General features: G+C 44.1%; 1 protein-coding gene across 2 annotated transcripts in view; it reads right to left on the bottom strand.

The window, feature by feature from the left end:
• Positions 1-18139, bottom strand: part of LARGE2 (LARGE xylosyl- and glucuronyltransferase 2) — a 60353-nt gene that overhangs the window by 26724 nt on the left and 15490 nt on the right. For both annotated transcript variants that reach the window (XM_082269999.1, XM_082270000.1), the window contains exons 2-4: positions 5987-6165; positions 3317-3519; positions 1120-1202 (exon numbers count right to left, since the gene is read on the bottom strand). In XM_082269999.1, the coding sequence (XP_082126125.1) occupies positions 1120-1202; positions 3317-3519; positions 5987-6080 (380 nt within the window). In that variant the 5' untranslated portion in view covers positions 6081-6165. The remainder of the gene's footprint in view (positions 1-1119; positions 1203-3316; positions 3520-5986; positions 6166-18139) is intronic.

The following is an 18139-nucleotide window of genomic DNA, read 5'->3' as shown; positions in this document are numbered from 1 at the left end:
GTTGGCCCACCCTTTGCAGCTATAACAGCTTCAGCTCTTCTGGGAAGGCTGTCCACAAGGATTTAGGAGTGTGTCTATGGGAATGTCTTGTCAAACTAGACCAGTGATTCTCAACTCCGGTCCTCAGGGCACACTAACAGGCCAGATTTTAAGTATTACCTTGGAAGATGCAGACTACAATACTGCAATCACTGAGCAGCAAGTGATATCACCTGTCATGTATTTCAGTTTTCTTGCAAACCTGGCCTGTTAGTGTAACCCGAGGACCGGGCGCAGAGTTGAGAAACACTGTCCTAGACTATGGGTCCCTGTGGTTCCATTGATGTACACAGTGTAGGGAGACAACTCTAGTCTGTGCATGCAGGGGTGGCTCCACAGAACCCTGGAAGAGAAAGGAGCCACCCTAAGACAGGAAACCTGGGGCAGTGATCATGTCACCACCATCACAAAGACAGGAACATATGTAAGGATTAAATGCAGTGCTGGGGTGAGGTCATCTAAAGCCCAGGGCAAACATGCCAAACTGCGCCCACCCCCCAAGATGTATGAGCATTATATGTCAGCAAACCCCCCCCCCCCCCCCAGGACCAATCCACCCCACTGAAATCCCCCCTCCCTGCACAAATCCCCCCCCCCCCCGCAAAATAAAAAATAACTCCAAACACAAACCCTCCATCCCCTCCCAGTACACATTCCCTCTCCCAGCACAAACTCCCCCCCCCCCCCCCATTTATTCTCCCAGCACAAGCCCCCACACCAAATACCCCAAACCCCCTGCCGCCCCCCAAATTCCCCGTCAACACAAATCCCCTCCCCACCTCTCATGATGCCACACTGCCCAGGGCAGCCGTCCATCCCGCCCACCCCTTGTCCCGGCCCTAATTAAATGATAAAGAAGCTCTATACTCTGTAAGTTATTTAATCAGCTGCTGAAAGTGCTTTAAAAACTGGGGGATTAAATAGAACTTTAAGACTTTTTTCACTGTTGTCCTATAGAAGCCCTAAATCCTGAAAGAAGCTGTAACTTTTTCCTGTTCTTTCCAAAAAGGTGAAAGTTTGGGCTGGAGTTGGGCATTACCTGCACTCTGATGGAGAGTTATGAAGCAGTAGACTACCCACCTGTGGAACAGTATGGACTTCACCAAAGTCACCACATCCCTACTACTGTTGTGGCCGGCACAAACAATAGCAACGTGAATAAGCTGAAAGAGAGGCAAAGAGATGGGGGCGTTCAGTATGGATGGCAAAACCTACATTCTTCATACACGCATGTACCCAGAGGAGCAGACCATTGCTGCTAAACCCGTCTTCTGAAAATGCTAGTTGCCTGGCTAATAATTCAGACCTTGTGGCTGCAAAATGCTGACCTCAGGCAAGCAAAGAGTGAAGTGAGGATACCCGATCAGTATACTTGTTTATGGTTAGCAACTGAGAAGTATGGTAGCCAATGGCACGCTTAACAGCCAGGCAAACAAGTATTTTCAGAAGTCAGCAATAGTGGCCCATATGATACGCGAAGCCACATATTTCAAAACACAAGTCCTTGTCATGTTGCCCTTGTACTCAGTTTTGCAGTTGGAACAATGACAGAACTCCATTCCGCCACCTCCAGATCTCACCTTCCACTCCTGCTTCCCGCTGTCACTTGTAAACACAAAAACCTTCTGTTATTTTTAAGGGCAGCTTTGCTCTCAGCAGCGCCTGAATCTAACAGATCCCTTCACGCACTCATGGTGGGGACAGATCTCCCCAATCTGAGAGAGAGAACTATTTACCTGCAAAGCGAGGAAGAATCACCTACGCAGGGAGGTACTGGAGTCAGGCAAGGTAGAAGAGAACAGAGATGCAGGAAGCTTTGGGGGGGGGGGGGGGGTTTGAGTTGCACACTGCATTGCGTACCCCACTCCTCAACTCTGCATACTGCACCCAACCCGCTCCTCAACTCTGCACCCTACCCCAATCCTCAACTTCTGCACCCTACCCCAATCCTCAACTCTGCACCGTAACCCCAATCCTCAACTCTGCACCGTAACCCCAATCCTCAACTCTGCACCGTAACCCCAATCCTCAACTCTGCACCGTAACCCCAATCCTCAACTCTGCACCGTAACCCCAATCCTCAACTCTGCCCCGTAACCCCAATCTTCAACTCTGCCCCGTAACCCCAATCCTCAACTCTGCACCGTAACCCCAATCCTCAACTCTGCACCGTAACCCCAATCCTCAACTCTGCACCGTAACCCCAATCCTCAACTCTGCACCGTAACCCCAATCCTCAACTCTGCACCGTAACCCCAATCCTCAACTCTGCACTCTGTACATAGCAGAACCCTGAACTTTGCACGTAACTTACTCCTGAACTCTGCACTCTGTACATAGCGTAACCCTGAACTCTGCACTCTGTACATAGCGTAACCCTGAACTCTGCACTCTGTACATAGCGTAACCCTGAACTCTGCACTCTGTACATAGCGTAACCCTGAACTCTGCACTCTGTACATAGCGTAACCCTGAACTCTGCACTCTGTACATAGCGTAACCCTGAACTCTGCACTCTGTACATAGCGTAACCCTGAACTCTGCACATAGCGTAACCCTGAACTCTGCACTCTGTACATAGCGTAACCCTGAACTCTGCACTCTGTACATAGCGTAACCCTGAACTCTGCACTTTGTACATAGCGTAACCCTGAACTCTGCACTCTGTACATAGCGTAACCCTGAACTCTGCACTCTGTACATAGCGTAACCCTGAACTCTGCACTCTGTACATAGCGTAACCCTGAACACTGCACTCTGTACATAGCGTAACCCTGAACTCTGCACTCTGTACATAGCGTAACCCTGAACTCTGCACATAGCACACCCCAGATACAACTGGCCCTTTGAGGGAAACCATACTACTGATGCAGTCCCCAATGAAATTGTTTTTTTTTTAATTTACATCCCTGCCTCCAAGCAGTAGTTTCCTATAAAGGACATCTCACATTTTCACCTACTGTGTGTGCGGAAAATAATTCTCTGACAGTCAGTTGATATCCAATAGAAGCCTGGAAGACAGCTTCCACCTAAGGTTTCCCAAAAGAGGATTTTGATTCCTGTCCGGTCACGTTTAACTAGATTGGGCATTGCTAATAATAGTTTTTCTAAACTGTTGACTGTTTGGTCCACTCCTAAATGAGGAATGAGTAAATATTTCTCTAGCAAGTGAAGCAGCAGTGGGGGTTTGTTGTGGGAAAGTTTGGGACGTCACTAAATGTTTAGCAGAAGACGATACACGGTGGCGGTAATGAACTCCAGACGTAGAGTCACTCACCTCGCATTTCTCAGTCAGACTCCTCTGAGAACACTGGCTGCTGTTGTCTCCATCCATTCCCTGATCTTCACCTCTAAGCTCCACCAACTGCAGGCGCAGCCTTCGGTTCTCCTCCTCTGCCTCCTGAAGGCGGGCTTCCAAATCCTGATGGGAGGGAACTCTGGGGGGAAGACGCGGAGCGGCAACCCCTGGGGACGGACCATCTGAAAGGGGCAATACAAAACTCAGACAATCATGGCTACAGTTTTGGATAGAGTAGAGGGATTAGAAAACCTGTCAGTTTTTATTGCGGTCTGTGTCCTGGTTGGGGAAATTTAGCCTCTCTATTTGTCCTGTTTATTATTAAAAGAGAAAGAAAGAAAAAAACAAATTGTGTTGTCCCTGGAAAATTAAAAGAGAGAAAATCTTCTAATAGGGACACTAGTTCTGGTAACCTGGGGATCACCGAGGCATTCCCTTACTTTGCAGGGATTTCCTCTCACTTCCTGTTTTGGCTATAACAGAAAGTGAAGGGAAATCACCCCAATGGGACACAGATGGCAAAATAAATAAAAAGTATAGAGTTATGACTCCCTAAAGCCTAGTACACACGCAACGATTATCGGCCGACCGATCGTCCGACTTTTGTCCTAGTTGTGTTTTGTTGGTTGGAATGTGCCTAGACTGCACACGAATTCTCTCGGCCAACAAAAATCTACTTCAGAAGTGATGTCATGTGCTGGTTTTACTTTCCGTATGTTTTTTCTTCTCTGAGCATGCCCAGTCTTGCTCATCTGATTTTTGTCTGCCGAAATCTGTACTGTCTGATGGAAAATCGGCCGTTCTGTTGACGGCCAACAAAAATTTTATAGCCTGCACACCAAATTTTTTTCGGCCGAAAAGTCGGAGTCGGTTGTCGAAAGCATCATACTAACAAGCCGAAAATCAGCCGATTGGACGTTGGCCAAAAATTCCCGGCCAATAATCGATGCGTGTGTACGAGGCATTACTCTACCCAAAATGGAAAAAAAAAAAAAAAGTTTTGCCTTTGGTTCTGTTTGAACTATAATTGTTTATTTCATCTTTTTTTTTCCTCATATATTTAACTGAGGTTTTTTTTTTTTTTTTTAACTCTGTCTAGTCATTATTCACAAATAAACATGTATTAGACTGTCCACCCAAGGCACTGGTTTTGCAGAGGATTCTGGGTGTTCTATAGATAGAGCAGAGAAGTAGCAGAGAAGTCTTTTTTTATTTTTTTTTATTTCAGACAGTCTCTCTATTTGGGGCTTTGCAGGGCAGAGGGATTGAGTGAGTCACTTCTCTGCCTCTTTCAGCTGTGCATGTAATCTGGGCTTCAGCTCTCAAACCAACTTTTTTTTTTCTTTCATAAATGCTATTTAAATTTTGCTTGGCCAATATGTAACCACTACCAACTAGGTGAAAATCACAAGCATGAAATTCATATGCAACACTTCCGATTTACCCAACTGAAAATAAATAAAAATGAAAACCTAGAACGTCATTCTTGCCTTGGCAAGAAATCAGGAAGTGCGACGGTCTGATCCTACATATAACCGGAGCAAAGACTATTCAGTTACAGGGAACATTTGCTATATCAGGGATAGACTATTAAATACTATTTTTGCCCTTGCAATCATACCTAGACGGATTTTAGGATTCCAACGATCATGCAAAATATTAGGAGTCAATTTTGCAATGTTTGATTCTATTGTATCATGGAGGTCATTACGTATTGAATCTATGTGGTATTGTTATGCATGTATTTATTATTTTGTTTGATCCGCCCACTAAGGGGAGGAGCAACTGCTGTCAGTCACGTGACCTCTTAAGTACAAATAGCTCTGCCACTCATACCTCCAATTAGCTCTGAGGAAGGGGGGGGACATCCCGAAACGCATAAGTGTTTTTTTTTTGGAGGGCTACATCTCACCACAGCCTGCACCGGCAGAGGATGCTCAGTGGAGATTCCTGTTGGGCCTCTATTGTATATATTTTGCCCGTGTTTCACATTTGCCTTGTGAGTAGGATGTGTATTAAATTTTATTTACAATAAACGGTTTGAAGATAATGCGCTAGGCTGGTGCGCCTTCTGTCCGTTCTTTTCTAGAATCAGGAAGTGTGGGGCTGGGATCTGTCGAAAAGGAATATTTTTTCCTCAATCTTGCATTTACATGCACAAGCATGTTTTTTTAAAACAGAAAATTGTATGCTTGGAATAATAATAGGTGTGCACGCATGCAAATGTGAGCGACGGCGTTTACGCATGCATAGCCATGTACAGAGTTTTTTGTAATGTAGGTCTATGGGCAAAACGTGCTGCAGCTATACCTCCCGGGAGCCACAACAATAAGCGTTTTACTCTGTATGGCTATACACCTACTATACTGATCTGGGTCTGCACAACTTAGAGCCCATTTCCTCTTAAGGGCCTCATTCACACATGGGGTGGAAAAAATAGGCCCATTTGGCAGGCAGTACTGAATGCGACTCACTCAAGTTAACAGCTTTATACATAAAGAGAAGGGATAATGGCCGGTAAATATTGTAGGTTTGGCATCACTTCATCAATTCCTTATTCCATCCAAAAAGCAGACAAAAATAGGGTTTGGCTATAAAATTTTAAGGCCCTACTATCCCACATGTGAAGTACAGAGGGAATACACTCACATCCGGTGTCACCGACAGACAGGTAGAGCCAGGTCACGACGGAGAGCAGCAAAATGGTGACAATCAAGAGGCGGGACTTGTTGCGGCACAGCATGATTCGGTCCCAGGCGCCTCTGGTGTGCCTTCCAGGAACGGTCAGGTGGGGAAGTCCAGGATCACCGAAGGCAACATTCTACAATCTGTCAATGAGACAACAAAAAGGATTTATTTAATTTATTTTTTATTAAAAGGACATTTTATTCGTTTTCAAGAAAGAATAAACAATCATCAAACGGGGTACAGATCATCCAATCTGAAATATTACACGACAATAATAAAAAGACACAAGACAAGGGGATTAGTTCCTGGTTGTCCTGTGAACCAGGCAATTCTGCAAACCGGTTAGATCAGTGCTGGTTAAACATTAGGGTCCCTCTCACACTTGTGCCACCTGGGACTGCAAAGTCACATGACAAGTCATACGCCATGATTTCCAATGAGTACCGTTCATATCTGTGCGACTTCAAAGAAGTCCCTGCACTACTTTGGTCTGACTTTGATGCATTTTGGAGGTCCATAGACATTTTAGAATTGCTTAAAGTCCAGTCAAAATTGTGGCAAAATTATTTAATAAACAGATTTATACAAAAAATAAATAAATAAAAAATTGTGGCAAAATTGCGGCAAAAAAAAAAAATAAATTGCAGGTAAATTGCGCGACTTTTAGGTTGCACAAGTGTGAACGGGGCCTAAATCAGAGCAGACTCAGGCCACAGGGATGAAGTAATGGATGGAGAATGGAGGTCTAAACTGCTTAGACCATGTTAAAGGGGGACTACTGTACCTCAACAGAATTGAGATGTATCAGCAATATTTTTGATTTTTAAATTAGTAGTTTAAACTCTAATATACATCTCCATGGGGCAGGTTTATTAGATCATTTACATTATATATATATATATATATATATATATATATATATATATATATATATATATATAGATAGGTAGGTAGGTTCCCCTTTCCGGATTTCTCTCATTATTCATCATTCAACCAAACTAAAACATCAAAACACATTTCAGGGGCAACAAAACAACCCCTTCATCAGGGCTGAGAATTAGATAAGGATTTGTATGGACTCAGAAAACACTAAAATCAAATGGATCTCTTTATACGATTTGGTATAAAATCACCTTTAGAATTGAAACTGTAATCATGTACTCAGGGGCCCTTCATCCTAAGGCAGCCTAGGACTTCAATGGTTGAGATTGTGGATAAGATGGCACTACAGACCCTAGTCAGTGATGGCGAACCTTGGCACCCCAGATGTTTTGGAACTACATTTCTCATGATGCTCAAATACATTGCAGAGTGCATGAGCATCATGGGAAATGTAGTTCCAAAACATCTGGGGTGCCAAGGTCCGCCATCATTGCAATCGGTAGATGTTACTCTGTACCTATTTTAGGTATTTAAAAAAAAAAAAAAAAAAAAAAAACTGTTAGTAATATGCCTATGGGGCATCTGGGTGATGGGTTGGCTGCTTCCATGCACAGAGGGACCTTCATGGAGAAGTAAAATGGTTGGATTGAAGCATTGAACCACTGTACCAAAATGTTGAGATCAAAAAGGTGGTTTTTATTCCAAACATTTAGCAAACTCAATAGCCCAGTGCGTTTCGGGGACCTCACACAACCCCCTTAATTAGGACCTTGGGGAAAAGCTGTTGGGACACTCGAGCAGTTGAAAAAAATAGGAATATCTGTAGAGTAAAAAAAATCTACATCTTCTTTAAGTGCTTCATCTTCCAGCTGCTGAAGGAGATCAATACTTTTTAATATACAAAGATTATCGATAGCCGAGTCCCCCAACAGTCATTCTCTTAAGCCCAGACAAGGAAGGGGAGGAAGGGGGGTTGGAGTGAGGCTGCAGAAACGCGTTGGGTATGGTGTTTGCCACAGGTTTGGGATAAAACCTCCTGTTTCTATCTCAACATGTCTGTATGGTGCTCCAATCCTTCGATCCATTAGTATGACTTTAATAACAACCAGTGATATCCAGTTGCTAACATGTTGTATAGTTTTCCTCTTTGAAGCACTGACATCAGGTGCCAATCCTCTGCCTGGATGACAGGCCTACTAAAATAAATAGTTAGTTAATTACCAAAGCTGTGAAACAATAGCTGTAACCAGCAGCTTATTTCCCAGATAATGATCAAAGCCATCTCACGGAGCACTGACCATCCAATTAATTCTCCAACAAGCTCCTAAACTTCCAAGCAATGAGAAGGGACGCAAAGGGAATTCACACATACAGACTTCCTTCCAGCCCACCCAAAAAGGCTACATCACAAATTTCCTTTTTAAGATTAGATGTGTAGAGGAAATCTATTAATGAAGATCTCAGTTTGAAGCAGAATTCCCCCTTCACTTGTCTCATACTCGATTCAAGAGACAACCTGACCGTAAGAAAGGAAAAACCCTACATTACCAAGTCTGCATTAGGAAGAAAACCAAGATCAAGAATGGTCCTTCCTCTGACCCAAGTTTTCTTTCTGGATCTCTATCAGATCAGATGTATACATCTAGGGGCATATTTTATAAAGTGGTGAATGCGACTATCACCAAACATTCACTGGTGATGAATCAAGCATTTAACATTTGAAACCACATGGAAAATTCACCACTTTATTAAATTTGCCCTATGCCATTTAGAATTTTCATTTTACGGAGACTATATAAATAATTTTGTCCTGGTATTTCCATTACTATAAAAAAGGAAGCTAATGGTTTATAATTTTCTCTCAAAATCTGATATTAGATTGCTGTGGGAAAGCACAAGTTTGGAAAAGCCAAACTTCAAAAGAACAAAAAAATGGTTATAAATGGATTCATTATCTAAATAACCTTTTGCAAAAAGTTGGTAAAATACACCCAGACCAATGGAAAAAAAAAAAAAAGTATATCTAATAAAGGTCTTGCATTGAAGATTGCTGATCAGGTGCAGCAACTGCAGGCTGGAATATATAGTGTGACATCATGGCACTCCGAAACCTATTGGGATCTACGAGTCCCTCTGCCGCCGTATGGATGAAACTTGGAAATGTTCTGCTCACAGGTCCCTGTGAATGGATTACAAGGTTGTAAGAGTGGAGCAACACACAGCTGAGCCAATTTCAAAAGACAGCAAGATCTTCCAGTAATAAGCACCCCACGATTTGGGTAAGTGGGGGCAGTTTGTGTCATCTTTGGGTGGACAGGGGAGTACTGTATTTAGGCCAAGTGATGTGTGACTCAGGTGTCCGTTCCTTTCACTCGCTAAAATCTGAATACGACCTCCCCCCACACGTTTTTCCGTTACATGCAGTTGCGTCACACGCTATGTGCACAATTCCCTACACAAATCCCCACCCTGAAAGATACACCTCTGCTGGAGGTGCTGATGGGTGACACGCATGAGGGTCTCATCTCTGTGCTTTATACTGAATTGCGCAGTGCTGAGGTTGATCGACAGGTGGAACGTCTGCAGTATTGGTGGTTGTCCGACGCAGGTTCCTTGGATGAGGCAGACTGGGACGACATTCTGGATAGCCCTAGACTGTCCTCACCCAAACTCTCGGATTGTGTGACCCAGCTGTACATCTTGCACAGGGCTTATCTCACCCCACTCAGAATTTCTAGATAACGCCGTTCTTATAATTCCTGCTGCCCCCCCTGCCCATTACAATCGGGTACATTCATACATCTCCTTTGGTCCTGCCTGGACATCCAGTCATACTCCTAAAATTTCTGCATGATCACCTGGGATCTCCCTTGCAGCTGGACGTTCAACCCTGTGTCCTGGGTCTTTTACCCGATGATGACATTGACAAATTTTTTACTACCTTTCTTCACGAGACTCTTTCGTGCACGTAAACTCATAGCCACAATGTGGTTGCGAGTTCACACTCCCACACTTCAGGACTGGACAACTGAAGTTAACTCTACCCTTCGGTACAAAAGGTTGCTATAAAAACATAGAGGGTGCCCTAACAAGTCCGACAAAAACTGGAGTCGTTGGCTGGAGAATACACGGACATGCAATGCCTAGGCCTTCTGTTGAACTGTTACTTTAGTCCTTCAAGGGTTGGACATCATTGGTGTAGACGGGGTTCAGCTTTAGGCTTGAACCCACCGTTTTTGCTTGTATGAGCGGTATTTTATACTTGAGTATGTGCCACACCGCCTTTTGGGTAGATATGGTGTAATGTACAATTTCCCCTTATACTGAATAGTGAATGTGTTTACCTGTTTCACATGATGTTAATCCCACTGTGTACCTTCTTTTGCAAATCGTATGTTTATGCGTTTCTGTACCTTTTTTTTTTTTTATTTCAAACCACAAATAAACTTGCTTTACTTTAAAAAAAAAAAAGTGGGGGCAGTTTGTGGGTGGGATAATGCAAATACGTTTCATGTTCCACACTACATATGGGTATAACCTAAAACATGGTCACAAAGGTGGACTGTGAAGTTTATTAATAGAGTGCAAAATCTGGTGCAGCTGTGCATGGTAGCCAATCCGATTCCAACTTTAGCTTGTTTAATTTATCTTTAACAAGAAACCCTGGGAGCGGAATGGCTACCATTGCACAGCTGCACCAGATTTAGCAATCTCCAGTTTTAGTAAATCAACTTCTGTGCTTTTAAACCTAGCAGATTACACAAAACAGGGAAGAGCGTTGCTAGCCAGACATGGTTCCACGGCTTTCCATAGTGCTGTCGGTCTAAGACTGCAAACCCTCATGCAGGGAGGAAACCCATATAAAATTGCATCATTGAAAAGTTGCTGCTTCTTTGTACATCAGAAGGTTGGGGGAGGAGAGGTGACTAAGAATGAATATTAGCTGCTATTTGTTTTCGTCATTAGACCATCATCAGACAGGTGAGGGCTAATTTAGGTTTACATCAAGGTAAGGTTGGGATATAGGACACAAACACCAGCACTGCTCAATATTATCCCTTAGGTTGAGATTTTAGGGATCGGCCATCCCAATCCCTTTGACACACCTTATTGCAGCATTAGTCTACACAGTTTACAGTGGAAGATAAAAGGAGACGCAGGGAGGGACTGGTGTCAATGTAAGCTCCTGGAAATCCTCAGTCTGATTTCTGAGCTTTGTGGGCTGTGGGATTTCCTGCATCATTTCTCATAAAAAGCCCAATACAAACACGTAATAAGCAATTAAGTATTTGATGTGTCGGGATATGAGATTTCCTGCGTTGTTTCCCAACAACTTACACATAAAATATGGGAAAAGCAGGACCAGCGTTAGATGGGAATGGTTTCTGGATAATATATGGACAGTATTATGCACATAATCCATGGCTAAAGACACGGACACCAGGAAAAATAAAAGATATTGCTGCTGAAAACCTTCTTCAAAAATTAACAGTAATCAATAAAGTAAACGAATGCTTCCAAACAAGGGAGGAGATTTACCTAGTTGTAAAATATGTGTTGTAATGAGCCTCTCTGCCATTAGGTAATTATTACACCTATATAGGTAAACGAAAGCCAGAAGTTTGATCTTCCACAATGATGAATGCACGTCGAAACGCGTAAGCCCTGTATTTTATACTACACCTGGACTGTATTATTTTATACTACACCTGGATTATTAAACTCAATCATTTCGAAAGATCAAGCTTGCCGGCCTTTTTTAACCTATATGCTTGCTTGGGTAATAGGAGGACACTACAAGCCAATGCACCGACCACTCACCGGGGAATTACAACAAGCGTTTTCTACTATATTTAAACTTTTTACACCTCCAGGTATCCCTCATTAGCCCAGCATCTATCCGTATGGAGTGGCTGTTTATGGACCTATCTAAGCGCAGAGTTTGACATAACGCATGTGCACAGGTTTCCGAGAGAGGAAGAGGTCATAGGACAACCTGGACCCTGCTCAATTTCAGGACACACCACTTGTTTTCTTGTGACATCTCCAATATAATCGCAGGAACGCGCAGTTGTCACCAGCCACCTCTCTTCTTACTGAAAAGCCACCTCTCTTCTTACTGAAAAGCCAGGAATGAGCCCATCGCCTGGTCCGATGCAGGAAGCACTTGTTACCATCCTTTAGGGTTGCCCTAAGACTCCCTGAGCCTTGATTCAGGAACAAGATTGGGAAAGCTACGGAATGTCCATCATTACAGAACAAGTCCAGTTGACTTTAAAGGGTTTGTTACCCCAACATTTCATATTCCTTATATGTGCCTGTTGTACCACGTACTTGTATGAGAAAGTCTCCTGTTCTTTGTATGAAATCCCTGGTGTTCCTGACAGTCCCTCTGCTTTCCTATTAAAAACGGACTACACTAGGCATACAAGCACAACATTCCTAGTGTGGTCAGTTCTCTAGTTATGCAGGGAACGCAGCCTGCTCTCTTTCAATGATCAGACTGGTCCCGACATGCCCCTTCCCCTTCACAGCCATTCACTGGGAAGCTCAGTGTGCTGCTGCTGCTTCTCCTCCTCCCTCACCTCGTATGCAGCTGAGAACAGAGGGAAGGTGATCACATTAAAAAAAAAAAAAAAAAAGGTATTTATAAAGTTTTTTTTATATTTATACACAAATGTTTTGGCCTTTAATTTCTATTTCAAACTGAATGGGTTGTTGCAGAAGGTAATCATTTACAAATCACAAACTTTAACTATATATACACACCATGACCTAGATCAGCCTTTTTCAACCAGGGTTCCTGGGCACCCTGGGGTGCCTTCAAGTTTAAGGGTGCCTTGGCAAAATACCTAAAAATTGCCCAAAATTGTATACAAGCCAGCAGTAGGATCATCAAGCCGCCTACTAGTTACACAAAGCCACCAGTTTTCATTGGCCACCCTTTCAACCTCTAAATTTTTGGTGTTCTACATGGGTGGATGTTGCTGCGTTCGTTTTTTAGATTTTAGAATGGGGTGCCGTAAAAATTGTGCAGAATTTTAAAGGGTGCATTAAATGAAAAAAACGTTGAGAAACACTGACCTAGATACATAGGTAAGATCGGGAGGTTTCTGTCCGACCTAAAGCTTTGTTTTTGACAAAAGCGGATTTTCGTATCCTGCATGTGCACATGGAGGGGGGTTAACAGGTCAGCTCTATTTAAACCGGATGAAGGGTATATGATTGTAAGTATATAAAATGCTGCTTTATTTGGGTTTATATAAGGAAATCATTAACTAAAGAAGCAGTAATCGGCCTGAAATGTGCCTAGAACAACCTGGCGGTGTCTTCCAGAGTATGCAGCTGTCAGCCTCAGGAATGCAGACACCTGAAGATATTCATCTTGTTCTCAGATTCTGTCCCAGGACGTTAAATAAAAAGGACAATTTTGGGCTTGTCAGACAAGTATTCGCTGATCTCTGGTACCTTCCTTGCCCTTCCTCCTCTGGGGCTGTGGGGGGGGGGGGGATTACTTTTGGAGTAGCTTGGCTCTCTAATCGGAGAGTGGGATAGGATCTTCTAATCCGCAGACTGCATTTTGCACTTGTATTAACAGAGAAGATACAGGCACACCACATAAGATACAAACCATTTTACAATCTGCTCAGCTTTGACATCTACAGGAGCTAAACGCTGGACCAATGACTCAGGTGTCCAGGGGCACTATGGGTGTTCTACAGAAAGCACAGCAGAGGAGGTTTGCCCTCAGACTATCTAACAAACCCTGCAAAGTTCTAGAGCAGTCATGGAGCCAGAGGGGGAGTCACCACTAGGGATGCACCGATCCGATATTAGGATCGGATATCGGCGCCGATACTGCCAAAATAGCTGTATCGGGGGAATCGGTAAAATTAACCGATCCACGACGGGCCGATCTGGTTTTGCTGAGTCCCGGCTCAGCCGTCCCTTACTTGCACTGAGCCGCTACTTCCTGTATAGGTCCGGCTCACAGGCGGAGTGATATCAGATGCACTCCGCCTGTGAATGGAGGAGCCACACACATGAAGCAGTGGCTTTGCTCTGTACTGCAGCCGCATGCATATTGTGTAGTTCCGGATCGGTTTCGTTATCGGCAGATACACAATGCCAGGTATCGGTATCGGGACTAGAAAAGTCGGATCGATGCACCCCTAGTCACCACTGCTCTGGCTCATTCGCCTGTGTGGAAATTTCAGCTTAAACTATTGAGCTCTGTGCACTAGTTTTTTTCTCCAAGCAAAACAGAAGACAGCCTGGAAAACGGTAAAGTGATATTAAAAGATACATTTTTATTTTACATGCTCTGTGCAGTGGTTTTGCTCCTCCTCTGCTCAGGCCCCCCCCCACAGGCCATCCTGGCCCCTCCCTTCTTGCCGAGTGTCCCCAGAGCAAGCAGCTTGCTTTGGAGGCACCCAAGCATGCTCACTGCCGAGCCGCTGCTCTGCATGTCCATTCACACAGAGCCACGGCTCAGCCCTGCCCCCTCATTGGCTCACTGACTGGATTGACAGCAGTGGGAGTCAATGGCTCCAGCTGCTGTCTAAGCCAATGAGCGGTAGTCCCCAAAGAGTCAAGGCTCTCGTGCACATCACTGGATCATGATGGGGCTCAGGTAAGTATTGGGGGGGCTCAGCTAGGTATTAGGGGGGCTGCACACATAGGTTTTATACCTTCATGCATAGAATGCATAAAAGTTAAAAAACCTGTAGCCTATACAACCACTTTAAAAAGAAATTAAAAAGAAAAAAAAAACGCAGCAGAGCTGAAAAGGGTCCCTGTAAGCATTTTTACTAAAACCCGTGCTGCGTAATTTCTAATCTTTCTCTGTACGGTATCACATTCCAACTCTGATCCCATGTAAATCACTAGTCACATGCAAAGATTTGAATCCTGTTTTTGCTGTGAAACCTTTCCTTTTTCTTCCCTTCAGAGACAAAGGCCTGCAGTGACTGAGGATGGGAACAACACTCCCAAACCACAAGCAGGGGTTCTCAGATAACCGGATTACCATCCAGGGAATAGGGAAGCCTGGGACACTACAGTAATGTCTGGATGAATTATAAGCAGGTACACTGTGCTACTTGTATGTATCTCAAGGCCTCATGGGCATTATAAAAACGTAAACTCCCATCTCTGACTAGTACCTATAGAGAAGCCAAGGATAGGGCTTACCTATACAGTGGAAATAAAAAGTCTACACACCCCTGTTAAAACGTTCCTTCAGAGCTCTGTGCCGTAAACAGCGTCTCCCCCACGCTTGCATGGGAGTGACGTCATCGTGGCTCCGAGAAGTCACACAGCCGGACTCCCGAAAGGAAGACCGGGTGAAGATGGAAGTCTTAGCAAGCAGTGACAGGACATCGCTAGAGGGCTTTGTTTTCAGGTAATGTGATAATGTGCTAGTATGCGATGCATACTAGCACAATATGACATTACTTTTCAGGTCACAAAAAACGAATTCTGCCTTTTACTACCGCTTTAAAGATCAGTTTAATGTTTAGGGGGAAAAAAAAGGTTGCTAACCACCCCGGTCGGCTATTTTTAGTCTGTCCTGGAGCTATAACCAGAAGTGAGCCATATTGGAAGATTTTCCCTCACCTCTTGTTCTGGTGACAACTGCAAAATTTTACATTTCCTAGGCTCGGTTCACACATATTCAATGTGGGAACCCTGTATCGCTGTAGTGTGAACCGGGGCTAAACCTTCCCTACTCTATCCTAAACAATAAATAAATTGGCCTAGATCTACTTAAAGAGGAAGTAAACTCAAAAGGCATAATTTGTACCTATTAGGTAAACCTATAATAAAAGCTTACCTATAGGTACTGTAAATATCTCCTAAATGTGCACCGTTTAGGAGAGATTTACTTTTTATGAGTAATGGCGTCACCTGCGCATGGGCTCTGAAGAATGGTCACCCGGGCCGTTCCTTCAGAAACCTGTGCTGTAAATGACGGCTCCCCTATGCATGCGCGGTTGTGACGTCACCACGGTTTCGGCCAGGCACACAGCCAGAGCCTGCGGATCCAGAAGGAAGACGGGTGAAGATGGACGCTGCCTCTAGCGATTACATCGCATCACTGGAGGGCTTCGTTTTCAGGTAGGTTTCACACAATGTGCTAGTTTGCAATGTATACTAGCACATTATGCTTTTACCTTGCAGGTCCGTAAAAAAAAAAAAAAAATTAAACACCCAGCGGTTTACAACCGCTTTAATCTGTAAACCCTAAAAACCATTTACTCTCAATCTGGCCTGGTTTCCTTCTATTGGCACTTTTCCACTGCAAGTACCGGCTCGGCTCTACTCAGCCCTGCTTGCTTTTCCACTGCTGGTACCGCATGGTACGGTGTTGGAGCGGTTCGGTTCGGTACGGTATGGTTTGCTTTTCCACTAAAGTAGTACTAAAGTTAAGTGGGTGGGATAACAATGGGGTGGATGGGATTCTCTGACCAATGAGTGGCCAATAGTGACTGCATGCAAAAGATTGTGGGATATGGTACCGTATATGGTACCTGTTGGAACCACAATCGAGGTGGTACTGTTTTTGAGAGCCGTACCGTTCTGTTCCATGCAGTGGAAAAGCGCCGCCGTACCGTACCAAACCGTTCCTACACCGTACCATGCGGTACCAGCAGTTGAAAAGCACAAAAGCGAGCCGAACCGTTCGGTTCCATGCAGTGGAAAAGCGCCATAATTACACTACTTGGCTGATCGAGGAGTAATACATAAGAAAAATACATAGAAGTTAGCCAGTCCAGGGAGTGCTAAGAGTAAAGAATTTCAAACAAAAAAAACTTAACGTCTCCCATCCCCCTCTTAAATACATATTGAGGGGAAAAAAAAAAAAAAAAAAAAAAAAAAAAAAAAGGATAATAATTAGTAAACTCTGGAAATTCCTGAAACGCTTCTCCCTACGGGCCTGGCCGCCCCCTATATGAAGCGCGCACACCCTCCTCGCCATTACTGCTCATAATGAATGACACCACTCACGGCTGCTCTGTGGAATTTTAATTTCTAATCCATTAACTGGAAGCCTCTGTTAATAAAGGTCGTTATAGAAGCACCGGGGTAGCTCCAAGGAAGATTTGCTTCCAGCTATATGCGCAGGTTCATTAGTTCAGGCCATTTATTAACGTATTAAAAAACACACAAATTTATTCTTGGATTGAGCAATACCAAGTTTATGAGGACAAGAATTTCTGCATTTAAACCAACGTTCTCTAGTGCAATGTCCTAATGACCACCCAATAAACAGAGCGGATGTTAAAGAGAACGTTTGCAATGACTGGAAGAAGTAACAATCTGGCTCGACAGCAGATTTGCTAGCTCAGGGTTTCAAGGCACCCTGGGTGGCACAAGGGTGCTGCCAGCATGGGACCCAGTTTGACCAGGATTGGGAGGGGGGTGGGGGGTCCCATGTAGACTGGGGTGCCTCAAGGCTTTGCATTCTTTTTACAGGAGCAATGACTGAAAAAAAAAAAAAAAGCTGAGAAAAGCTGAGCTAGACCCATGCACAATCATGAGGAAAGTGCAAAGTGCAGAGTAGGATTCAGGCTGCTTACTCCTGCAAAAGTCCTCAAATCTTTTTTTTTTTTTTTTTTTTTTACTTAAGGCCCGTACACACGTAGCGATTGTCGGCCGTAAATATTCGGCCGCCGAACGATCGGACGATTGTCGGCTTGTTAGTATGATGCTTCCGACAACCGACTCCGACTTTTCGGCCGAACAGAATCGGGTGTGCAGGCTATAAAATGTTTGTTGGCCATCACCAGAACGGCTGATTGTTCGCCAGTCAGTACAGAATTCGGCTGACTAACAGCAGATGAGCAAGACTGGGCATGCTCAGAGAAGAAAAAACACACGGAAAGTAAACCATCACATGACCTCACTTCTGCAGTCGGCTGTTGGCCGACAAAATTCGTGTGCAGTCTTTAGCACTTTTCAACCGACAGGACAGCAACGGACAAAAGACGGCCGATCGTTCGGCCGACATTCGGTACGTGTGTACGGGGCTTTAGCCAATACAGCTACCTGACATTGGTCTTTTACAAAACACCTGAAAGCTAAATCAGGCTTGCAACAAAGCGTGTCTAGTCTGTAATGCAGCCCTTCCAAACCAGGGTTCCATGGAATCCTAGGGTTCCTCCAGAGGTTGCTAGGGGTCCCAAGCAATGGGCAATTTCTGCCACTTTTGAAAACTCAAATAGCGCT

Source organism: Pelophylax lessonae, assembly GCF_965119305.1.
Source record: "Pelophylax lessonae genome assembly, chromosome: 10".
In the NCBI taxonomy this organism is placed as follows: Eukaryota; Metazoa; Chordata; class Amphibia; order Anura; family Ranidae; genus Pelophylax; species Pelophylax lessonae.
Note: the sequence above shows the minus strand (reverse complement) of the source record. Positions and strands in the feature narration are given on the sequence as shown.